The 26,444-nt window shown below is 37.1% G+C and overlaps 1 protein-coding gene across 2 annotated transcripts in view; it reads right to left on the minus strand.

The window, feature by feature from the left end:
* aff2 (ALF transcription elongation factor 2) overlaps positions 1-26,444 on the minus strand; it is a 97,668-nt gene that overhangs the window by 3,992 nt on the left and 67,232 nt on the right. The window contains exons 11-24 of one of the 2 annotated variants that reach the window (XM_087798951.1): positions 22,235-22,352; positions 20,791-20,893; positions 20,558-20,708; positions 19,122-19,325; positions 17,942-18,137; positions 15,775-16,707; positions 14,323-14,438; positions 10,716-10,932; positions 10,031-10,164; positions 9,900-9,963; positions 9,355-9,491; positions 7,115-7,186; positions 3,942-4,035; positions 1,772-1,824 (exon numbers count right to left, since the gene is read on the minus strand). In XM_087798951.1, the coding sequence (XP_087655077.1) occupies positions 1,772-1,824; positions 3,942-4,035; positions 7,115-7,186; positions 9,355-9,491; positions 9,900-9,963; positions 10,031-10,164; positions 10,716-10,932; positions 14,323-14,438; positions 15,775-16,707; positions 17,942-18,137; positions 19,122-19,325; positions 20,558-20,708; positions 20,791-20,893; positions 22,235-22,352 (2,592 nt within the window). Of the gene's footprint in view, positions 1-1,771; positions 1,825-3,941; positions 4,036-7,114; positions 7,187-9,354; positions 9,492-9,899; positions 9,964-10,030; positions 10,165-10,715; positions 10,933-14,322; positions 14,439-15,774; positions 16,708-17,941; positions 18,141-19,121; positions 19,326-20,557; positions 20,709-20,790; positions 20,894-22,234; positions 22,353-26,444 lie in introns of both variants that reach the window. The other variant, XM_087798950.1, reaches the window with a different exon arrangement.

Here is a 26,444-nt window from a genome sequence, read left to right on the forward strand (position 1 = left end):
ATGATCCAGTATCAGCATTATAAGACGGTTATCACAACTAGAAACGCAACAAAAGGTAACTTTTTTTAAAGACCCTAATGTATTGTCTGCTGTATTAGTTTAGTCGGTTTCAAACTCATCTGCCCCTAAACACCAGGAGTAAAAACCTTAGTCACAATCAAACATGAAAACGACGTAACAGAAGCATCACCTGATTGTTGCTGTCGTCTTCAATGAGGGTAAAAATGGCCGCCATAAAGGTTGACAAAAATGGAAGTGTTTCAAGAACTTCTAAGATTTTAATGTTCTTCACAGGGTAGAGTAACATCAATGGGGTTGCAATCAAATCATCTTTTTTTTTTCCGTCAACCCTGGACGCAGCTTTTGCTATATGCCGCATTAAAGTATACATTATTTCCTTGATTTGTGTACGGATGGCTAATATGGCTAAGAATACGGAATACCAGGTAATAATCACCAGGTTATTTATCTTTTCAGGGACACAATTTATTCGATTTACACTTAAATCTATATCATGAGCTTAGTGATGAATTCATGACCTTAAAGGCTAAAAATAAGGAAGAACTGTGTCAGAGGCCTATCTTATCATGTTGAGTGTCTGTGATCAATCTAACAAAACTAAAAAAAACTGCCAGGGAAGAGAAAATGCAGCTTAGAGAAAGTGATTTGAGGAATCTGCTCCACTTCGTCTTGTGCTCGACTCTTCCTCATTTTATCCATTTTAAAATAGTCTACAAGATTTATTTCTCTAAATGAAAATGTTATTTCTCTTTCAAAATTACATATTTTCCGGCTAAACTACTTCTAAACTGTATCTAATGTATATATCACATATGGTTAAGGGATTTTGTATTTTTCTTCAAACTTAACTTGAAAAAATTAAATATACAATGAGATGATCAACACAAAAGTTTACCAATATTTTGGGAACCTTTCCTATGATATTTTAAAGCCACGCGAGCCTTGACTGTGTTTAGTTATTGGTATGAAATGTTTTTCCTTCTTCACAGATCATGTATTTTACATATATTTTAGACCAGGGTGTGTGACTGACGGGTAGGAGCCGCATGAATTCTGATTCTGACGCCGAATATAAACATGTTTGGTTGGAAAATAATCTAATACAAAATGTTGAGTTGCAGGTCAGACTGGGTGCAACTTTAAGTAGAGAAGGAACATAAGAAGTGTCAACTGTGGAGTGGATAAGATTTGAGCCTGGAGCAGTCAAAGATTCTGGTTCAGCTTGGATGAAGTTCGCTCCCTGTGGAGTTACACAAATACCAGCAACGACGCACTAACAGGACTTTCTAAAGACGCTTGTCTCAGGTGGATTTTTCATTCTAGAACGATGTAAACTTCGTGCAGTAGTGAGTCAGTGGACTCGTATGAAAGACATGTTGGCCGCAGGTCTGGACACAGATGTCCGGATGGTGATTGGACGTGACTAAGACGGTCGAAGTGACACGCGGGCGTCACAAGCTTTAGTCGTGCAGCGTCAGAGCTGACCGAACTGCTTAGCTTCAACTCCTCGCTTCCTCCTCCACCCTCCTCACCCCCTCCATCTATCATCACTCTCCCTCTTGCCCAGCAGCGCTCCACTCTTCTCCCGCTCACAGTGAAAACAAATCAATCCTTCCACTTGCTTCCTGGAGGGTTTGTTAGAGCGAGAGGCTGCCACGCACACACACACACACAACCACGCTGCAGAGAACCAGTAAATCATAAATTCACAATTATCTCTGTGTGTCTGAGTGTGTGTGCATGTACTCACTTCCCATTGGTCCTCCAGGGAGACGGCTCTTGATGGGAACTCTTGGCAGAATTCTAGAGTGAAATGAATTCAAAGGAAGCAGCTGCATTATTAGACACAGATAATAAGTACACCAGGCCCACAAGTCATTAAGGAATGGATCAATAAAAAGATAATGTTCCTCCACGTTCACCGTAACTACCTTCACTAATAACAATTAAATGTATTTTTAATCATTTCATTTCCCATAGCCTAAACCCACCATTCATTTGTATTATAGTCAACTTCCTCCTTAATAATAGCCAAATAGACACACATTAAATAAATATGAGTCGAGCAACAATGATATTGTTTTGTTTACTACCTGAGCTGTTTACATTACATTGTTGGATACCATCACTTTGAAAACAAACAAGTTTCATCAGGGGTGTAAAACCAAATCACTCAAGGGGCCAAAATCTTTAAGCAGACTAGTGGGTTAATCAAAATGTATATTTACCAAGATAAAATATGAGTATCAAAAATTGCTTATTCATTCTTGGAGGCTGAATGTATCCTTCATTTCTCTGTGTATGTCCCACATTAAATACTTAATGTCCTTTCCTTCCACATCAGTTGTACTACTGTTATACTGCTATAGATGTCTCTGTATAATTGTTGACACTAATAACCATTGTATCTTTAAAATGAACATAAATCCATTTTTAGTTCTATAACCCCTTAAGTGAGACTCATCCTTGTATACGTTTGATCTCATCATCCAAAAGTGTTTACAGACTTGACTAGATTGTTTGGATCTGTTGAACAGTGACTGCATTTTATGTATGTATGTATGTGTCATGTAGACATGGTTGTGTGCCATTTCACTTCATTGTCATTTGTATTATTTGTATTTCCATTATTTAGAAGTGCTGCGCATCAAATGACCAACAGACCAACAAAATATATTTTTTTTAAATCAAAGTAGATTCATGATAATGTTGAGGACCTTTGAAGATGTCACTAAGATAAGTCAAGGGACAGAGGTGATGGATTTTAACAATTGGGGTAAAACATAAATTGAGCCTCAAAGATAAAAAGGAGAATATGAAATTGTGACGGCTAATCCATTCTGTGTTGTCTTGTTCGGCTCACGGCATTGAGTGAAAAGATTTTGGACCCTTGTGAGATTGAGGGTGACACCTGGATCTTGAGCAAGGGGTCTTGAATGGATCCAGAAAAGGTCTCAGTGGGTGAGGTTTTCATTTCAACCAAGCAAGAGCAAACCGATTCTGCTGCTGAAGTCAGTCGGAAAAAAAACAGAAGCCACTCAATTGAAGAAAACTGGTAGCAGACAGGCCACTGGTCTGTGGGCACCATCTGTCCAATGATTAGTTATCTTGCAAAAAAACTGTGAAAATAAATGTGTTTCACTCATTTAAAGGTTTATTTAAGTGAACCTGACTGACTTGTCAAGAACCACAGGCAATTGTAACTTAATAATGTCTGAAAAGTGTTTTGTTCGTATTTTCTTAACCAATACAATATAAATTATATAATTTGATTTTATTTCATCTTTTTTTTCGTTCTGTGTGGTCCAGTAACAAATGCATCATGGACCTGGGAATGGGCTGATGAAGCTTCATGAAGAAGTGTCATGTTGTTTAGAGGTCAGTAGGTGGTAGATCAGGAAAGAGTCATCATAACTTTAGCTTTAACTATAATTGAATTTAAGTAACGTGAAACATTTGAATTAACTAAACATTACAGGGGACCTTACAAGCTCTCTCTGTGGATCACTACTTGACATGACAGCTTCAGTGCCGTCTCCCCCTTCTGACGGATTTCATTCAGTGCTTTGTCTGTCGGCACATTTAAGCAAACATGCTCCCCCACACCCAGCAGATGGAATGGAATCCCATCAATGAAATGCCACGCTGTGTTAATACCATCCTCTGTAATTAAACTAATCATAATTAATCAAAACAAACACATTAGAGCAAAAATAATCCACTGACATGATTGATGGAACTAATGAATATATCCGATTCAAAGAGAAACTATAAACATTTTCATAATGTCATGCAAAATTAATGCACAAGCTCTGAAAATGAAAATTTGTGGGATTTTAATGAGTATTTGTGTTGTTTTTTCCCAAACCACCGAGGGATGAATTCACAGAGGTGGGAATTTAAATCTGTGCGAGTGTTACCTTGAAATACTCCATGAGCGACCGCGAATACTTGACAGCGTGATCTTTCTTCAGATGGAACATCCTCAGATACAGCAGAGACAGACATCGGTTACTATGGAGACAAAAGCATCAACAGGCAGATGAATCCACAGAACAAATTCCCTTCAAAGCCTTCATCATTAGTATGTGTCCCATGCCCTTCACAGACAAGCCTGGACTCTAAATGCTGGTCCTGGTGGGTCAGGAGAAATTTCAGTAGATCAGGGGGACATGCGACTACAGCTCCTGTAGTCACAGATCTCATTTGCCAATCAATCATTTACCAAACACACAATCTAGAAAATAAATTTCCCCTGAAATGAATCCTCTAGTTATTGTTAGTTGTTAACTAGTGATGGTCTGATGAAGCTTCATGAAACAGTGTCATGTTGTTTAGAGGTCAGTAGGTGGCGCCATCAGTTTAAAAATGATGTTCAAAACAGTTGTTCAAAACAAAGAAAAATAGTGCAGAGACCGTCATCTAGTGGACTCTGAAAACAATGCTTCATGAAGCTTCATCCGATCATCACTACCTTTTGGTATTGACTAGTCGCAAGAAAATACCAAATAACTAAGAGTAAGTAAGTACCTTTTATTTGTAAAAAGGTACCAAACTCCTTGATCGAACTTATGGCCAATCATGCGACACATCGAAGATCACATGACGACGTAGAACCACAAGATCAAGTCACTCTGTAAACTTTTGATATAGTCTGCTGGCACTATTGTACCAACAGTTTTATATTGAATTAAAAAAACTACTGATCTAAATCTAGACATTTCACAACATTTCAATCAAGAAATTCAAGGTTTCAACATTTAAAATGTTAAATCTCACCAAATCAATATTCTTATGCAACTGATAGATAGATAGATAGATAGATAGATAGATAGATAGATAGATAGATAGATAGATAGATAGATAGATAGATAGATAGATAGATAGATAGATAGATAGATAGATAGATAGATAGATAGATAGATAGATAGATAGATAGATAGATAGATAGATAGATAGATAGATAGATAGATAGATAGATAGATAGATAGATAGATAGATAGATAGATAGATAGATAGATAGATAGATAGATAGATAGATAGATAGATAGATAGATAGATAGATAGATAGATAGATAGATAGATAGATAGATAGATAGATAGATAGATAGATAGATAGATAGATAGATAGATAGATAGATAGATAGATAGATAGATAGATAGATAGATAGATAGATAGATAGATAGATAGATAGATAGATAGATAGATAGATAGATAGATAGATAGATAGATAGATAGATAGATAGATAGATAGATAGATAGATAGATAGATAGATAGATAGATAGATAGATAGATAGATAGATAGATAGATAGATAGATAGATAGATAGATAGATAGATAGATAGATAGATAGATAGATAGATAGATAGATAGATAGATAGATAGATAGATAGATAGATAGATAGATAGATAGATAGATAGATAGATAGATAGATAGATAGATAGATAGATAGATAGATAGATAGATAGATAGATAGATAGATAGATAGATAGATAGATAGATAGATAGATAGATAGATAGATAGATAGATAGATAGATAGATAGATAGATAGATAGATAGATAGATAGATAGATAGATAGATAGATAGATAGATAGATAGATAGATAGATAGATAGATAGATAGATAGATAGATAGATAGATAGATAGATAGATAGATAGATAGATAGATAGATAGATAGATAGATAGATAGATAGATAGATAGATAGATAGATAGATAGATAGATAGATAGATAGATAGATAGATAGATAGATAGATAGATAGATAGATAGATAGATAGATAGATAGATAGATAGATAGATAGATAGATAGATAGATAGATAGATAGATAGATAGATAGATAGATAGATAGATAGATAGATAGATAGATAGATAGATAGATAGATAGATAGATGATATACTTCCATATTTGACCTCATGTTTACGGTTAAAGGTAAATGTTCAAATAATAATCTGTGTTTACAACGTTCTGATGATGTACATGCTTTTAATTCATGGCATAAGCACCTTTTTATTATAGATTATTAGAAAGGCTCAGCCTCCCCCTTATGCTCGTCCGGAACTGCTGTAGTAAAAGAAGAGTGTACTAATATATTTAATGAACATTTTCAGGCAGCTTTCACCTTCTCTGTCACCACCTGGTATAGGGACTGTGCTGCTGACAGGGTTGCGCTGCAGGGAGGCGAGCGGGGGGGGGGCGACTACAATAAAGACCACCGGCAGCAGCGTTCCTTCCATCGTAAACAAAAACATCAGCAGGTGCGGCATCGGTGGAAGTGCAAATCACAGATGCAAGATGCAATAAAACGGCCCAGAAAAAGATGCAGCGTGCACCGTGGAGGACCGACTAATCCTCACCTCGGGCTAATTTACCCTCGGGTTTTTGGAGTGTAACAAAAGAACACCGTTTCTACAAACCGACTTAGCTGCTTGTTCTTCAAATGTTTCTTCCAAATTTATTTATTTTTTCTTAATCTAATTGCAAATATTTGTCAATATTACATATAATTAACATATAAAACAGCATCCAAAAGAACTATTCAGGCACTGCAGAAGGACATCCCTCTGCCAAGTGCCTTATTCCACACTTCTTTATAAAGACAGAATGAGGACGAATAAATATTCATGATTGAAGGATCGTATTGACTCGCACTAAACCAATAGTAAATTCTCCCTGGGACAGAAATTATGATCTATACTTAGAGTCCTGAAGCGATGTTGAATGACAAATAACACATTTTGCAAGCAGTCACAAGAGATTTGATTTACTTCAGTTTACTTTCCCCATGTTTTTTCCTTTCAGGGCTGCTGAAGCACAATCAAGTATCTGGTCCTCCATTTAGAAAATGCTGCTTCTAACTGAAAGTTTGTTTTTTTATTTATTCATCTAAAATAACAATTGTTGTGCTTTCTGCTGCTACAGAGTTCCATATGCTACCAAGATGCTCTCAGCAGGATCTTCTTTCAACAGTTGGAGTCGTCTGTTGGCTCACAGCTCCGTTGACGGTTCACTGTTTAGTTCAACGAAGTATCCGTCAAGAGGTGAGTAACACTTCACATTCACATCTAAAGCCAGAGAAAAAGACCTACCACAGAACTGCTAGTTTCTTCTCAGCAACGGTTGCTGAATGGCTGGTGAAGTTCTTTAACCTCATGGCATACCTGGGAACAGTAAAATCATGTTAATCCTAAACCTTCTAAAAGTTCCATGTCAAAGAAAACATTTGTTTTGCTTTATTTCCTGCAAAACAATTGCAGAGCATTCAAATTGTGGCATTAATTTGGAATTTCTTCTTTCTGTCATCTGACATTAAGTTGTTGCCTATTGTTGTATTAACTAGTTCTCTTCTTGTTGAAACATGTCCGCTAAAGCAATACAGATTTGTGACTTAAAGCCCTAACATGTACAATTTAAAGTATTGTTACTTTCTTCTCGCTGTGTTGGAACAGTGTAACTCCAAAAGTTGTTTGTTGTTGTTAAACTAGCTAAAGGCCAGGGTTTGTACAGTTAAATTCAAGAATTTTAAACAGATTTTTTTTACTTGTGTTTCTCAGGGTCATGGTAACCCGGAGGCCCGAAAACAAATGTGTTTGTGTAAGGGTTAATAATGTTTGAACGGAAATTTAACAATGACTAGATAATTAACCAACATTAAAAACAAAAATGCAGAATATACCACGCCTTGTTCTTGTTACCTGGTATCACTTTCAGCCATGAAGAAAACTTTGTTAAACAGCAAATTTATTTCAGTAGTTTCTACATCGACCGTGTTGAAGCAGAACCAGGATTAAAAAAAACAACAAAAAACTACATGTTACAGGTAATGTTGAGATTTAACATAATATCTTATTAATTAATGTTGTTGCAAATTAAATAAAAAACAATTTAAACTTGTACTATTTTTAAGTATAGGCATGTAAAAGTAAACATTTATCAGACATTCAATTGACTAAAGGTTATAGAGGTACACGTTTGTGGTTTGTTTCCACTCACAGATGTTGTTGCTTGAAATGTTATTTTTATAACATATATTTATATTTTGACAAAGGTTAACTATCTGAATCTGACTTGTTCCGTCACATTCTCTACCTCTATGTTTAGAAACACGTTCAGACAGACATATGTTTACAAGTCGATTCAAAGAAATAAAAAAACACAGAAAAGAAGCTGAGCCTGGTCTGTCTAAACCTGGTAATAACCTATAGATGCGTGGGTTGGTCCATGACTGGGTATTGATCCAATGTATTAAAAGGAGCTTCAGGGGTCACCTATTGTTCTCTGACCTCTGTGACCTGCTCTCTGCGCTGTGATTGCTCAGCGAGGATGTTGAAGTGACAGCTGAATGAAGACAACAAGATGCACTTTAATACTTTATTGATCTCTTTGAGAGAATTCCGCTGTTTCCTCCTGCTCCCAGCGAAGAAGTCTCACGGTCAAGGGTTAACCGCAGCAGCCTTGTGGATGCAGCATATTTGTTTAGTTCCCCAAGGACACTTTCAACCAGATAAATGGCAGTGGCCAAGTGCAGTTGAACTTGAGTGTGTGAGTTGGAACTCCATCACTGGAGATCGCATGATGTCCGGTATCGTTTGACATTCAGTAATTAACTGAGAATAATCTCTGAGACACAGAAGATGGACTTTACTGAAAAACATTTTGTTGCCAAAACCAGAAGTTAATTTGACCTTAGAAGCAAAATAGTAAGTGCCTCTGTCTGTCTGTGGGTGAGAAAGCCTGATCTTAATTCTTATGGCTCGACAAAATTTGCAGGTGGCTACCGACCTCTCAGTGAAGATCAAGGGAAATGGGGGAACAACAGGCCTCCATAACAATTCAAATATCTCCAATGTTGGGGAAATCAAAACAATATTTTTTGCATCGCACATAAAAATTATGTATTCCATAATTTAAGATCTGATGGAAAAGGTGTTGGAATAGATCATAGGGCGGTGTTACAGTTTTGTCAAGTCTAATTGGAGTCTAATAAAGGGTGTTACAAAAGAAAAGTTTTGGACCCACTCCCTTGTTCTCTCCACCAGCAAATGATCAGACAATAGAAAGAGAATTGGGTCAAAAAACTCCCAGAGGTCAGTTACAAAGATGAGTCCAGCAAAAGTTAAAAGATGAAATCTTGTTGAGAACAAATGTAATCCCTTGTTTAAAAGTCCACCTTTTGTAAACCCTCTTGTTTACAAATATGGATTTAACTTCATTTGCAAATTGAGGTAAATCATCAAAACCTCAGCTGATGTTTTTACTCCTCTTCAATAAGACTTCAAATGGGATCGTGTGGCTAGAAAGTGTTGCTGAGACAAGCATCTGTCCTCACCTGATTAGCTCTACAGTCTCCGAGTACATGGTATATGGGGATTTGGCCTCCAGTGGATCTCGCTCCATTGCATTCCCACACTCAATGAAGGAGAGCGCTCCATCTGTGTAGTTGACTGCTTTCCCAAACTTATCCATCTGTAGAGGATTTGTGAGACACAAGTCATTCTCCAAAATAGAACAATACAAGAATTATTTTGTTCTCGAAGAACGTTCTGGAAACAACAAGTTGCTTAAACACAACATGTATAGATGATTATTTAAGTAATATATAAAATAGAGAACATCTTTAACATACCAGCAGTAGTATGCTTAAAATTGTTTATGAGTTACGCATGTAACGTAACAGTACAAACTAGTGAATGCAAAAAGTGACCTTACTACTGTTACATGGTATTACCAACACTAGTTATAATGATGTGGAACAGAGTTTTTAACAAGGTACATGTGTGATTGTTTGACATCAATTGCATGAGATACATAAGACACCCACACTTGCACACATACACAGGCACACACACACAAACAGGAAAACATGCAACTCACCAGAGCATCAGCCTTGTGCTTGAGTCTCTTGGCCTCCTGCATGTAGTAGTCAGCAGTGTGGACTCTGCAACCAGCATAGGAAGATTAGCAAATGCAAAAGTGTGTGTGTGTCTGTTTTTTTTTTTACATACGTGTCACTAAATAACAATTTCGGCCTTCGAGATCCCGTGGGAGCCATGGGTGCATCTGACCAAATCTCTGAATCTGACTGCCCGTTGGCATGGTAACCATGTCCACTGTTCTTCTCACCCAGATGATTGTTTTCCTGTGGACGAAACATCATGTTTGACTCTGTATGACTGAGACTTGAGCTTTCATATCTGCTTAAGGAATTAAAACTTATTCTGTGATAAAGCAAAGTGGTGCTTTTCAAATAACACTTATTTACTTCTCACCCTCATTTTTAAGTGGACCTACATTATAATGGACTGTTTGCATATAACTCTAAAAAGGAACTGATTACTCTTTGAATTTTGATTGAACTTACTCTTTAATATTTCCCCCTTAACATGCTAAATGTTCATTCATAGTGATGGGTTGATGAAGCCTCATGAAGCAGTTGATGAGGTATCATGATGAAGAGTCTTCATTTTGAAAGACCATTCTTAGTTTTGAATATAATTCAATATTATTATAAAGGATCCATCTACTAGCCTTTCAAAATGAAGACACTGTATTGTGATACATTACATCAGCAACTGCTTCATGTGTATCATGAAACCCCATACACTGTATCATGAACTGTATTGAAATAATGAATCTTCTGAAATATTTATTTGCATTTGAGTAGAATGATTGAAAAAAAAAAACACGTACGCTACTATTTCGTGTTGACATGTTTTCTGATTTCCTGTGCCTGTGTTGGCTGGAAGAGTTGGAACAAGGCTGTAGAACAGTGGCGCTGCCGTCCTGGCCGAGAGAGGAGCCACCATCGGCGGGCCGTCTGTGCGGGGGCTCGTCCGAGAGCGGGGACAGAAGAGGAGGAAGAAGCTTCTCATCGCGCCGACGACACTGCTTCCTGTTAAGAGAAGATCTGAAACCCAAAACAAATCAAGGATTTATTGCCTCCTGGGGGGAGTTTCAGGTTGATATGAACATCAACTGACATAAAGTAAGTAAGTAAGTACGCTTTATTTGTAAAGCGCCTTTCAATAAAACCAAACTGTGGGATTAGATCAGTGGCATCAGAAAATTGATTTGTTCACTTTCAAAATTCGGATAATTGAATTTATTAATTGAAGTATTTTGTTTTGTTCTTTGTCTCTGGGTCAAAAAACACATATGTTTCCAGGCTCTCGGGTCACCTTGACCCAGAGATAACACAAGGATTTAGCATTTAATTACTTATTTTTTTAACAAGTTAATTTAATGAATTCTATAATTAAATGTTGAATTCGTTTTTTATTGAATAATTTAATGTAATAATCCGTCTATTGAAAGTTTTTATTCGTTTTTATTGAACAATTTGTTATTGAAAGGTGGAATCTTTTTTTTAATTGTTTTTTTTTTTTTACACATAGCATGTGATAATCTGATAAATATTTGAAAATCAATTTTCAAATATATAATTTTTCATGCAAAGTTTGACATCATATTAAGGTAAGGTAAGGTAAAACTTTATTGATCCCTCAGGAGGTCTCCTTCGGGAAATTGTTTATTCAATAACAATAATAATAATAATAAACAATAATTCAAAAATACATTTTAAAAATGATTATTATTATTGCCTTGTAAATAAAAGATAACAACTCAATGTGTGAAAAAATAATCATTTATTTTGAAAAATGTTGATGTTTTATGATTAACTGATTCTAAGTTTCAACATTTAAATGTTAAATTAAACTATTCGATATTCTGATGGCACTGATTTACTTCCATACAAAACCTTCATTTTAGCTGTGAGTCAAATCAAATTTAAACAGAACGCCAGGGTGAAACCAAAAGTTGACTTTCTGTTGGTCTAAAAGAAGAATCATTAGCCCGACTAGTTGACAGCAGCAGCATCCTACATTTGCACTGACAAATTGTTGGACCATGATTTTCCATCTCTGCTTCCTCCTGGCCCAGCACAGCACCGACTCCCGGTCCCTCGGCTGCATCATCAGAGCTCCACTGACTCATATTGTTTGCAACACAACAGATAATATTTTCATGTTTTTCCGCTCCCTGGAAACTCTGGGGGTTTGATGCGGCTGGAAAGTTGCTGAGCACACAGAACAGTGCCCCGAGCCCAGACATTAATAGTAATATACCAAAGTGGGGAGACAAAGACTAATTAGTTGTTCGAAATGTGTGTGTGTCTGTGCAGAATAATTGATGCACACACAGCTGGATGGCTATGCTAATTTGTGTGCATTGTTGTGTGTCCGTCTGTTAATAATTCCTGTGTGTCTCTGAGGCGACTCGTGAGACATTTTTTAACTCAGGGGGGCGCTATAACCAATCGTCCAGGAACGGGAGTTCAAAATATAAATCAATGGCGTACGATTAGATGAATGTAGTCCAATATGAAATTATATTAGTCAATAGAATATTTAGTTGACCATTTCAAATGTTTACATTCTTGTCTTATTTTTTAATATATTTACAATAATTTCATTGAAAAATTCCAATATTTTCAAAATGAATTACATTTTTTTTCAATTATAGTTTAACATTTGACTATTTTAGATATTTTACATTTTGTAATTGTTTTTATTTATTTATTTGTAGCCATTTAAATTATTTAATATAATGAATATAAATATGTTTAATAGTGCCACAATGCTAAAATCTAAAAGTTTGATCAAGAATCTCTGTGATATTTTGGTAATGTCTGGTGGCCCTATAATACCAACATTTTTATAATGAAGTCTACAATTGAAAAAATACTGAATTTTGAAGAAGATTCTGAATGATTAGAATAAAAATATCAAACTCTATCCATACAATTCATTTTAGATTAAAGCAATTGATTCAATAATTCAAAATAAATCAAATCTTTTAAGATAAAATATGTTGAATTTGATTACTCAGAGAACATATTGAAATGCATAAAAAAAATTCTGACGCCACTGATCTACATTTATAGACCAACATCGACCCCAGTAACTGAGATGAGGTCATTATCTCACTCAGAACCAGCCGAGTTGTTCGGAGTCATGTTGTGAACAGCCTGAGATCCAGATGCAGGAAGGTTCAACTGCAGGTTATAGTGCCACTAAAAATATTTACTCTGCAGCCGCTATATATAGACGCCAGAAGCTGAGTCTGCAGTAAATAATTCACGTGAACACCTCACTTCACCTCCTGCGTCATAACCAGCGGTAGATTGTGTCGTCACCTCGTCAAACAGTTAGGTAAGACTCGACTAGTATGTTTCTTACAAGGATCCAGGGAGTGGCTGAGAACATTAGAATCTCACTCGACAATAACTGTAAACTACCATCATTCAAATGACACATAAATACAATGTCATGAACAACATCAGAGTATTTCTTCACTTGTTTCCCATCAGATGTGCTCGGCCGAGCTGATTAATGGTCCAGACACTTTGTGTGCCAGCAGAATATTTGGCCACCGCTCTAGCTGCTTGGTCGGAGTTTTTTGGCGGCGGACGGAGTCATTGCAGTCGTCCAAACTACCGGCTCTGGTGCCAACATGCAGCATGATGTCAGACATTTGTTTGTGAAGCCAGATTTGTGTGCCTGAAGTCAGCTCATTTGAAACGGGGCTGGCAGAATGGAAGTAACTGGCCGAGCCATTCATTTAAATATTTTTTATTTGATTTTTCATCATCATGCATTTTGTTGTCATCATCCGACTTCAATACAATTTTAAGTTTGAATTTAACAACATATTTAAAAATAATAATCTCTTGCGAAAACCTTTGTTGTTTAGATTGCGAGGGTAACAGGTGGAAAAGGAAACTTATTTTGTGACGTATAAGTGAGGCCTTGTGAAACCGCTGATGATGCATCATGATACAGTGTCTTTTAAAAGGCCATTAGATTAGACTAGTGAGGGTCTGATGAAGCTTCATGAAGCAGTGTCATTATCTTCAGAGTCCACTAGATGGAGGTCTCTGCACTATTTTACTTTGTTTTGAACAACTGATGGCGCCACCTACTGACATTTGAACAACATGACACTGCTTTATGAAGCTTCATCAGCCCATCACTAGAAGTTACTGTATCGAGATCAGCTGTTTCATGATGCCTCATCAACATATCACCGGTTACATCATCAGCAACTATTATTTCTATTATTGTACTAAACTGCATATGCACTGGTTTATCCATCTGTTAAAGTCTCTAGATCTCTCGTCTGTTATACATCTTAATTACACATTTGTTTTCCGAAATCAATGTATACACATTTCACTTGTACCCTCACATGACCTGAGAAATATCTTCGATAATATGAGCATATTCTTGCTACTTACTCTGAGGAGCTGTTCTTGTGGTTCTGGCTGAGAGGGAGGCAGGGTGGAGGAACATGGCCGTCTTTGTCCAACCGCACTTTTTTATTGCTGCTGACCGCTGATTCAGTTTGGTCCAACTGAAAATAAGAGAGTCGAGTCACAGGGAGTTAATGGGAGTTTGCTGGAGGCGGAAAAATAATACAAACCACTGAACTCAATTATGGTCATAGATACGTTTTTTCCCAAACATTAAAGAGCGAGAAAGACTCTCAGCCTTGACCTCAAAATGTATTTGAAGAGCTGCTGTTGAATTTAGTTGGATCGTACTGTCAATGTAGAGGTACATGATAGAGAGGGGAGAGTCACACGTTATGACTAAAAATAGTGTTTTTTAACAATTATTAGTAAAAAAATTATTTTAGAGTCGAGTTTTAAAATTCAGACAATTCATTTTATTTAATCAGATTAAGATAAATGCACTAAAACAAGTCATAAAATTATAGATTAAAAAGGTAAAGTGTTGTTTTCAGGACCTGCTTTGGTTCTCCTCTTGTTCTTAAATTAGCTCTTAAAATATCATTTTTAAATGAAAATATATATCCAGATCAAGAGTTATTCATCTGTATTACCTACTCATTAACTGGAAGCTGTGTGTCCTATAATCCTTTGTTCTTTTAGTTGAAGCACAGACTTTGATCTATCGTGTGCCTTGATATTTTTGTCTGATGGCACTGATTTACTTCCATGCAAAACCTTCATCGTGGCTGTTAGTCAAACATAATTATTAATGATTACTGATTCTTTGGTCCAGTTGGATATTAATTCGAAAATATATGCTGCAAAAGCCTTTATCGGACTCCTATGGATGGAACACATGTCAGTCACCTCAGTTGCACATTCAAAGCTTTCCATTGGTATTGTTTGGATTTTGTTCAGTACCGGTGCTACAATTGAAATTCTGTTGGTAATAAATGGTGCCAGAATCAGATCTTTATTAAACGTGAACATATTGTATTAGAGAAAATTAAATGAAACCTAAAAGAAGAACAGAAAACAAGCACCCAAATCTGAATGACTGCTGACTGACATCTATGTATTGGCACATATCCCTAGTGGTAGAAGATCTCAATGGCATGTTTCCACAGAGAAGTCAGGGTAGGTTTGTCTCAGGACGTAACAGACCATATCAGTGATTTGCTAGGGGTCCCAGAAGGGGTGGATAGGGGAATCATAACCGGTTACATGTCTACGGATGCCGCTGATTGGACGAAGGTATCAAGAAAGAATCCGAGTGGAGTTGTAATTACAATCTATGTTATAAGCAAAAGCATTAGTATAAACAACTATGGAATAATGTGGTGTGACAAGCATTTATTGTACTGTCGTCAACCAGCATGTACCTGCCAGCCATAAGGGTACTACACAAGATAGGCCAGTGGAAAAAGGAACCATTACTGGACAAATTTGACGTACCTTGTGCTTTTTCTTGTTTCTGTGCTTCTCTGTTGGGACCTCTGTGTTTCCAGCTGTTTGCCTCTTGTGTTTGCCTCCACCTTCTCCTCTAGGCGCCCTGAGCCTAGAATTGAGTCCTTGTTGGAGCACACTGGCGTCTGCAGTTTCCAGATCAGGACATTCCTTTTCTCTTCTCCCTGCTGTTTTTTCAGTGCCGCCCATTCTTCCCAGTCTTTCCTGATTCCCAATGGTAAGCGCTCGAGCTCCTTGAGCCTCATGATCCACTGGTTCATGTTCCTCTTCCTTCCCCTTTAGTTTACTATATTTCTTGTGATCTCTTAAGAGGGACCACTCTGCATTGTCATTCTTTTGTCTTTCTCTACTGTTGTCACGTGTTTCCTCCTTTCTGTCCTTCTCTGTGTCTGGTACTTTGAGCTGTCCTGGAACTCTGCTGAGCAGCGCCAGGTCAATTTTTACCCACAGATTCTGCCTCTCTGGGTACTCCCTCCATGGAGAGTTAGGGGGTGAAATGCATGGCGGGTTCTTACTGGTACCACCCATCCCTCCAGGGTCTGGAACAGACGTCCCAAAAGAACAGCTTAGGTTGCTAAGGCTGAGTGTGTTACAGCTGCTACTGAGACCACCACTGCCATTGCCTTCGGTGGTCCCATTGCTACTCACTTTGAGACTACAACTCAGTCCCCCAAATGTTCCCAAAATTCCGGCACAGCCAGTAGAGCCCAAACTTGTCAAAGGAGGGGTGTGTGGTTGAGTATTCGACAGATTTACTGTTTTAATTGAAGGGGCTGCGGTCTGTGGTGCACCAGAAGGGATTTTAAGGGCCTCATCAGATTCTGAAAGGGATTCAGAGGAAGACGAGGATGAATCTGTTTCAATAAATTCGCGAGACTTGGGGGTGATTTTGCTGCATGGGCCTTTGTGTTTCCTCTTGTCCTGTGTGAGGGAGATGGTGAGGCAAAACAGATTAAAGGGTTATTTGTGCAAATGTATAGATGCATTTATCCACAAGTTTAATTTGGATTAGCTTCACGAAATGAGTTGGGCAACAAAAAAATAATAAAATAAAATAAAAAGTTAACAGGTGTAAAATATAAAAAAAATAGAACAAGGTCTTAAAATGACAAAACACACATGAGATCATCATCACATTTCGATCCCCATATAAAGCCCATTAACAGTGTTTTCTCTTTTGTTTATAAAGCTTCATGAAGCAATCTTTTAGAGATTTGTATTTTCTGGTTTTGGTATAAAATATATTATAGGTTTCTCAAAACTAATGATCAAAGAGCAGACAATAAGCAACCCTAAAGTTATATCAAATTCCTTTCCAAGTGTGAGACACAACTTGACAAATAAACCATCCCCCAGCTCAATAGGTAAATGGTGAAGTATTCATCTTGTCGTAGATATTTGATTCCTATGTTTAAGTGTAGGGTAATACTAGACACAGAAGGGACAGACTCTTGTCATATTTCTATAAACCATAATATCTCGACCATAGTTGCACTAAGTAAATACATTTAGAAAAGTCAATATAAAAGCTAGTGATATGTTGATAAGGCATCATCATGGTACACACTCGGTGAAAGTCATGGCAGGTTTTGATTAGTCAGTAGATCAGAGCCAAAGATTATCAAACAGAGACTCCCATCTCATCACTAATAAATGCCTTTATCTAAGCCGCATTGTTCAAACTAGTGATGGTCTGATGAAGCTTCATAAAACAGTGTCATGTTGTTTTGAGGTCAGTAGGTGGCGCCAAATTATGATATGTTCCAGTAGAACAGTTGTCAAAACTGGAAATAATAAAAAGAGACCGCCATCTAGTGAACTCTGAAAATAATGACACTGCTTCATGAAGCTTCATCAGACCATCACTAGTTCACAGCCTGTTGAAAAAAATAGCAAATTACAGTAATTAAATGTCAAAGTTGAAGACACATTTTTAGATATATATTTTTATAATAAATGTAGTGACTTATTCATTTTAGGTTTTTCCATATTTAAAACCAAATCCACTTGTCACTAGACTATGAACAAGGATATTCACTTTATGAAGTTTCCGTCAGACTCACTGACTCCTAAAGGAATTATCCAGCTCACAGTGAGACAGAAGGAAACACACAACCAGTTATGTCAAGTTCATTTCCCAGCCCTCAGCGCCCACCTGGTTAACACTGACTGGATGTGTCTGTGCTGGCATTTGTTGAAGCGTCACTGGTGTCTTGTTACTGGAGCTGGTGGCGCTGCGGGGTTCTTTCCTCGGTGCAGTCTTCACACTTGGGGGTTTGATTTGTGGTCGTGTGATGCTCTGATGCTCAAGGGAGGCAGCAGGGAACAGGTCTTTTTCTCTCACTGCAGGACTGCTGGGAGAAAACGCGTTGAGGGAACATCAGAATAACAATTACCTCTGAGTAAGTGTGACCCGTTCTTCAATGAACAAATGGAAACAGACGGGTTCTTTATTATGGGTAACTGGAGGAGAGACGTTTTAGTATAATAAATCGTAGACAAAGTAAGATAATAAGACAGAGCGTGGGATTAGCTAAAAAGGTGTTTTTTGGCTTCAACATGAAATGGAAAATTTGATTGACGGAGCAACAAATCTGTACCACCGTTCCCACTGACATGGTGCTTCCATCTCCCGCATTTAACGTGCGTTCTCTCAAAATCCAAGCAAGCTATAGCAAATCAATAGAATAGAAAAGACTTGAACTGTCTTTAAACACAGAATTTCGAGTATTTCATCAATTTTGTAGTATATGTTATTTCATAATAATATTTTTTGATTTCAATAATATCAATTTCAATCATAAAAGAACGATGGGTCTATAGAAAAAAACTGAATTATTTTTATTGGCAAAAAAAATTAAAAATTAGATCATGAATCAAAGCTTTAACAAGAGATATCTAAGGCTGAAATAATATTGAATAGTTCTACAAAATAAAACCTAAAAAAACTTATTACATAAAGGGTCACATAAATACAGTCTTGGAGCTGCATGTGGCCCATAGGAAACATCTATTATTTATACATACAGTATATGCATAAATAAAGCATTAGCCCACATCTGTGCTTGAAAGTCTACTTGTCTCAATTCATTCTACCCAAGTAGACAGTATAGCCTGATCAGCGTCATAAATACAAATACATTTCACAATAAATCCTCCACATGCAAGTCAAAGTTGAACTATAAGTGCAGTTACTGGCCTGTCTTGATTTCTCGATTGATCCAAATATGTTCTATATGGTATACCCAGAATCACACAAAGACACTGACTGGGCGTTTGGGTGTTGGAACAACAAAGATAATAAATAACTGACTCACAAACGCAACCCTGCTCACCTCTGCTGGCTGGCTCGGCTCCATGTCAGATTCTCTTGACCAGTGTTTGACCGCTCAGTTCTCCTCGGCTGTTTTTTTCCTGTTGAGTTCCTTTTAGGAGGCATGACCTCTGACCCTGAAGTACAGCCAGGTGACAGCCTTGTCTTTGACCTTTGACCTTCTCCTGATGTCCTCTGGCTGAGCTTTGCCTTCTCCCTACCAGGGCTGCGCACAAAATGTGTTTTTGTGGGGAAAAAGTATCAGATTCATTAGAGTAGAAATTTTCATTGAAATCAACTTAATGTTGAAATTTTAATCTCATCTGTAAATAATCAATTTTCTGGATGCTCATGGCAAGTGTGTCTGCCCGTGTGTGTGTGTGGGTGTCTCCTGGCATTTACATGAATTCCCATGATTCGATTTTGTGGATGTTGATCATCTATTTGTATTTTTGAATATTTAGATACTATTTATTCGTTACTGCTTAATTTTGTTTAGGGTCATTTTTTTCCAAAATGTAACCCTTTTAAGGGAATGAAAGTGTTAATTATGGAAAACATAATTAATATTTAAGCGTCATTTCGAAACCTTAATCCTATAATTTCAGTCATTTTATTTAGCACTGAACATGTTAACAATAACTTTTCACACACCTTAAACCCTGACTTGCAACATGACTGTAATAATGCAGCCCTCAAGACGTTTGACATTTTTTTCCGACAGCTAACAATTTTATTTCGTATTTATTATTGTATTTACTCTAAATAAAGAGTCAGATTTCTTTCACATTTTTTTGCAACTTTTCTGAAAATGTAAATAAAATAAATGGAGATAATATTGACATGATGTTATCAGGGTTTTTTTTACGCAAAAGGTGTATAATATACAGTATATGTAAGGTTTATTTTATGTTAATATTTCTTTCTTCACTGTTATTACTTGCTTTGTTTTTCGATCATATTTTAGCTTTTCACTCTTTTGGAGTGATGGCCCCTCACAACACTCACAGTATAAAATGTGGCTTGAGAGGAAATCTAATTTCCCACCTCTGACTTAACAAGTATTTACAATCACGTTTTGTGCCAAAATAAATACATTATGCTCCTTCACTAATAAACATACTTTCATATCTTCAATGTCTCAATGTCATTTATGTTGTTTTTAAATTGTATTACATTTATTTTTAATTGTCTATATCGTGTTAGGACTCTGGCAGGACACAGAAAATGACTTGGCAGGCTAGAGTGTCCCTCTCTTAGTTTGAATATGTATGTGTAGGTTAGTGAATGTCGGATGTACTGTGTGTGTGTGTGTGTGTGTGTGTGTGTGTGTGTGTGTGTGTGTGTGTGTGTGTGTGTGTGTGTGTGTGTGTGTGTGTGTGTGTGTGTGTGTGTGTGTGTGTGTGTGTGTGTGTGTGTGTGTTTATATCCTGAAATAGAAAGCAAATGTGTTCTGACCCTGCTGCTCCTTTGGTGTCCTTATGTTCTGCTGGTGTAGTTGATTCAGTGTTGTTGCTTGACTCGCTGCTCTTGGTGGCGACCCCTCCTCCAGGTGCAGCTGATGTTTGGCTCACCGGACAGAAAGTGTCCTGAACCTGACTGACAGTGCCTGGGGGGCATCGGGGTGACACCAAACCACAATTTTTAACATCAAACCCCATGATCAAAGCTGCATGTTGATATTTCCATACCTGATCCACGATAGTCTCGCAGCGGGGGAACCAGAGGTTTGCTCTGGGTTTGGACTTTCAACCAGCTGTCCAGCTGCCATTTGTTCGTGGAAGTCTGCTCAGGCTGAGAGGGAGAAACAGTTCCTTTCAAGATTGTGTGATGAAGAAGAAATGATATTTAAAAAGGAGGCCATGTTCAATTAAAACATATCTTCCAGGAAGTGATGATGACTCACACTTGTCAGAGGATCAAGAGTTTGATAATAAAGTACAATCTCTTAAGCAGCCTAAAATATACACAATATGTGGGTTTATAAATCATACATAACAACCTGTCACAGATATTTAAGGCTTAAAGATGACCATATTAAAGAGTAAATAGTTATTTATACAAAGATGTTATAAAACTGAGTGGATTTCACTTTGTTTAATCTAGTAACACTTTGAAGAAAACACCAATGTGGAGTACCAATGTACCAAAATATTGAGGTTTGTGCTGAAACACATGATTGGAGTTTGGAATTCCCAGCACGCCACTGAGCTCAAAACTCAGTTTTATCTACTCAATGGTTTAAGACTGAAAACATTTGTATATGACGGTAGATTATTTAATGTCCCCAGTGTGGGAATGATAAAGGTATTAATATCATCATTATAAGTAAGTAAGTAATAGTTATTTGTAAAGCGCCTTTTTAGACCAGCAATGAATGAGTCAGTAGATCATCAAACACAGAGAGAGAGGAAGATCATTCCAAAGCTTAGGAGCAACAGCCTGGAAGGATTTCTCTCCTCTGGTCCTAAATCGTGTTCAGTAACCATCAGTAGATTGTGATCCAAAGACCTCAGAGCCCGAGCTGGGGTGTAAGTCTGGATCAGATCACTGATGTAAGGAGGAGCCTGACCATGAATAGATCTGAAAGTAAGAACCAAAATTTTAAAGTTGATCCTGAAAGAAACTAGCAGCCAACGGAGATCGGAGAAATGTGAGTTCTTCTACTAGAGCAGGTCAGAATTCTCGCTGCAGAGTTTTGTATGAACTGCAGGCAAGACAGCTCCTTCTTGTTTAAATAATGTAAAATGTATGTTGGTTACATGCATTAATGACAGGTGGCCGTTCCTTGGAGATAAAAGATATTAAGGTTTCTTGAAACAATACTGTCACTATCAGAGCTCAGTAGGTGGCGCTAAGTTTAAAAAAATGTACGAAGGTTTCAATATCATGACACCTCTTCAGTTGTTTCATGAAACCTGGCAAGTGTATTAAAGATTTTAACAGATTTACAAAGAGCTTACTGAGCACAAATAAAAAAAAGTATTTTTGTTGTTGTGTATTTGGCAAGTTTGTGACTTTGGTTGAGCAAAACTGAGATGTACTGATGCTGGCTTGAATCTAAAACCACTTAAAAGCACACCATGTTGGAGCAAAACAATAAACAAGGGTTGGTAGTTTAAAGTGGAACACTACCTCTGGTGTGTGTGTGCGGGAAGTCCGGTTGTACTCGCTGTCACTGGAACTGCTTTCAGACTCATCTGTGTCCGACTCAGAGCTGCTCTCTGTGTCACTACTGCTCCCAGAACCTCCGCTGTGCAAAGAAAAACAATCACAACTTGAAAATGCAAGAACAGGTTACGAAGTACAAATCAAATCCATTTCTACCAAATCTATTATTTAGATTCATTTAAATGTTGGCTAAACAACTCTGTATAATCATGGAATAAACAAGAATTACATAAAGCTATGGAAGTATTGGTACTTCAAAAGACGGTGATAAACCTTATTATAATCTTTAGATTAGTAAATATACATACACTAAATAATAGTTGCATTTTGTGTGTGTGTCCATATGATATTAATGCCTTATAGACTCACAAATCGCCCAACAATTGAAATTTAGCATGTATACTACTGACCTATCAGTGACTGTTTTTGGTGGTAGGAAACTTGATCATGTCAAGGGGAAGGGGGAACAAGGGGGCAGAAGACCCCCATAAAAATATTTTGATTTTGCAAAAATCAATTATTGATTCCATCTTCTCAAACATGAGGAAAACATTTCTTTAATTTTAAAGTCCAAGTCACTCTGAAGAACGGAAAGGGATTCAGCTTCAGCTAGTCTATTAGCCACAGAGGGGGCTTTATCATGAGCCAAACACGAACTGTCAAGAGCCAGCTACCGGCCCGGCCAGTCCTACTGACAGCGCCAGACTCATCCCATGCAAAGCCAGCTCTAGAATCTGAACAAACATTGAACATTCAAGCTAAATTGTGTTCTTGCACAAAAAGCCATATTACCATAGCTAATGCAGAGCATCAAGTCTACCAAAGTGCTTTTTACTCGCAGGAAAAAGACTGGATCGACATTTGAATTTGAACACAATATAAAATGTACATGTGCATTATCCGTAAACCTTTTAGGATATTTTATCAATTTAATGACGATTGACTAGCTGATGAAGAGAATGATTTAAGTTGCACTAGAAAATCAGGAGAATGTTGCTTCAAAAATCTCCTCTTGTAAAGCTCCTGCTGAAATGACCAAGCCATTATTCTCCCTCAATCTCCCAACATTTAATTCCACAGAGGAAACACATTAAAGCATTGAAATGTATTTTGTTTTGACAAAACTTTTATTTTCCTGAGGACCAGAGTGCACAAACCAGAATAACAACTCGGCGTGATGCGCTTTCTGTGTAATTACTCTGCGAGTCATCATTCGACATGTGCTGCGAAAGTGAAAACACATCATCAAAAAATGGGTCCAGATCGAGTCTTTTTCCCACACTGATGTGAAACAACCTCCTGCAGGCTCATCACAGCCTCCACACCGACACATGCGTGTGCACGACTTGCTAGAATGTGTAGTTCTTTCAGTCCATGTGTGAGACTGTGAGCATAATTTCGGTTCAAAGCCACAGTCACAGCAGGCACCAATCTGTGTGAGCAGTCGAGCAGCAAATCCATCAACTGTTCCTCAGGCAGCGCACACACTAACGCATGTGCACACACCTCTATCATTACTCTTCTTCATCTCTTCTTTTCTATATACGTTTTTTTCCCTCTCAGATTCAATTTCCGAGTGACGCAGTTCAAAGCTTAACAGCTTGGCTTTGAAATATAACTGCTTCGCCACCTTAGACAAAACTAGAACAAACTTCTTTAAAATTGAACTGACTTTTGAGTGTAAAACAACAGTTTTAGGTGAGCTACGAAACAAAAACCCAGTCAGTGTCCACTGTGGGAGAGAAACTGTTTTTTCTTCTAATGTTTAATGATGTGACATTCTTCTCCTTTTTTCCTCATGACTGTATATATACATATATAAGTTAAATAATGAACCAATGGGCTGCTTTCTTTGTCATAAGGTCCACCCATTGAGTTGCGTTAAAACGTATCATTGGATCAGCCCCAGCTATCAATTACAACAGATGATTTGTGTTTGGAAGATTGTTAAACAAATAAAATGTTGTGATTTACTCGACCCAAATGAATTATTCAATTTAAGTCTTTAGAGTAAACTAATAATGACAAAACATGGTTAATTGAGTAGTGTTGTGCAATATGTGCTGTTGTGGATATGAAAGGTACACAAACAAAAGATTCATATATAAATCATTCTCAGTTGATTAAGAAGTAAATATTGTTTTGGATTTTGTAGTAGGTAGATCATGACATCATGACTTATAAGTGTAGTATTTAAATGTGTCATGACAATGAAACATCTTTTGTAAAATTCCAAACACTTAACAGTTTTGACTCTTTTGAATACACTCATGAAATGGACCAGACACAACAGCACCATTTCAAACATACTTACTATTAAGGAATGTATTAATTCACTATTAAGACTGAACAACTACAGATAGGCCTCTTGTCTATATTTCCTGTTTTTGTTTGACTTTTATATTTGCCAAAGAGGGAATCACAAATCCCTCTTTGGTCACATAAAAGATCACTTGTGTAAATGAATCATTTCTGTATGAAGTTGAGATGTTTTGATGACATTGTGATGGATAGGGATCCATCAGGGTATAAAATAAACGTGTTAAAATTACAATTACATTGTTCATAATGAGATGAGTGAAGATTCACACTAGTTGCAGTCAGAGTAAAATTACAAAGCGCTCAGGAGCGGATGGATGAGGTCTTGAATAAGTGGACAGTACAGAGACATTCTTATAGGCCCAACCAATGGACATATTGCTTCTTTGTCATTGCACTTTAGAAGCAGCTAAATCATTTTCTACAACTAATTTGAGTCTACATGGATTGTGAACCCCCTCTGATCAAAGGAAATAGTCAAGAAAATCTATTTCAACAGTAGTGTTTCCCAGAAAGTAACATGCATTCATCATCCACAGGACAAGCCCGTGCTGCTTGAAATATTTTGACAGGCAGTGCCTGGAAACTGCTACTGTCATGTACAAATATACATTTGTGCGTTTGTTTGATTAGCTCTGTGTGATGATTAAGGAAAGCACAGGAGCTGTTTTCTCAGGGATTTTCACTCGCACCCTTCCTCTTTTCTTCTGGCATCATAAAGAAAGTGTGTTGGTGGAGCGGGATGAAAGAGGGACGTGTGTGAAAGTATTACATCTGGCTGGCATTTCTCCTCCCTTCTCTCGAATCAGGCAACAGCCGTCAGAGATGATTTAGTGGCGGAGTCGCTGCCAAATTAAAATGCAGCACCAGCTGGCGCTTGCTGATAGACGACAGACAAGTGTGTATCTGAATGGATTTGATGCAGTTTCAGGAAGTTTGCTCTTCAACTTTTTTTTTTTTTTTTTTGCAAAGCACCATGTCTCTTATTACTAGCTAATTAGTGTGAGACTCAGGTACTTTTTTCTGAGAAAATGTTGACAGACTTCTGCAAGGAATCTGTGTTCCTGCTCCTGATCGTGGGCAAGTCGCTTCAGGGTCAGAAAGTGTCACAAAACGTGTCTAAATCCAGAGGTGCAAGAAGAAGTAAATATACCAATATCCTAATTATGAGAGGAGAGAGCAAGAAAGCAAGGGTTTTTCAAAACACAAAAACACATTAACAGACATGTTCCAAAAGCAAATCTTAGCAATTCAGTGGCTAATTAGAAGAGTCTTGTTGTTTCTATCAAACCTTTTTCGTTCCGCAAAAAGTGGTTTGATCCATTTGTGTTCTTTAATGCGGAAGTTATGTTTGAGATTTTTTTAACTCCATATTTGTAAGTTAAGAATAAGGGTTTAATGATTTATCATTTGTTATATGGTTTGACATAGCAAAAGTGGCTGTTCCTAAATCTGTGCTTTTCCTCCACACGTTTTATGTATCAAACTCCTTATACTAAGGTCCTTGAATGTTTAAAGTAACACATAAAAAACTCCTTAAAAAGACTGATATGGCAAGAGGTTTGTTTGACCCTAAACATAAATATTTTATTGCTTGAACACCTTGATTTCTGCCATATAATCTAATCCTCTTAAAAAAAAAAAACACTTGGCGAAAAAATTCAGTACTGGCCAAAAAATGTAGGAATTAAAATTGCAACTTTCTCACACCAATTACACCTGACATTTTCTCACTTTTGTCCCTTTTATTATGTCTACTAAAACTTCCTACTGGTGAGACAAAAAAATAATTGGACAAGGAAACAATATTCTAAATGTTGCAGGTTATTATTATAAGTATTCCCATTTTTTAAAT

This window comes from Callionymus lyra, chromosome 9 (assembly GCF_982586985.1).
Source record: "Callionymus lyra chromosome 9, fCalLyr1.hap1.1, whole genome shotgun sequence".
Lineage (NCBI taxonomy): Eukaryota > Metazoa > Chordata > Actinopteri > Syngnathiformes > Callionymidae > Callionymus > Callionymus lyra.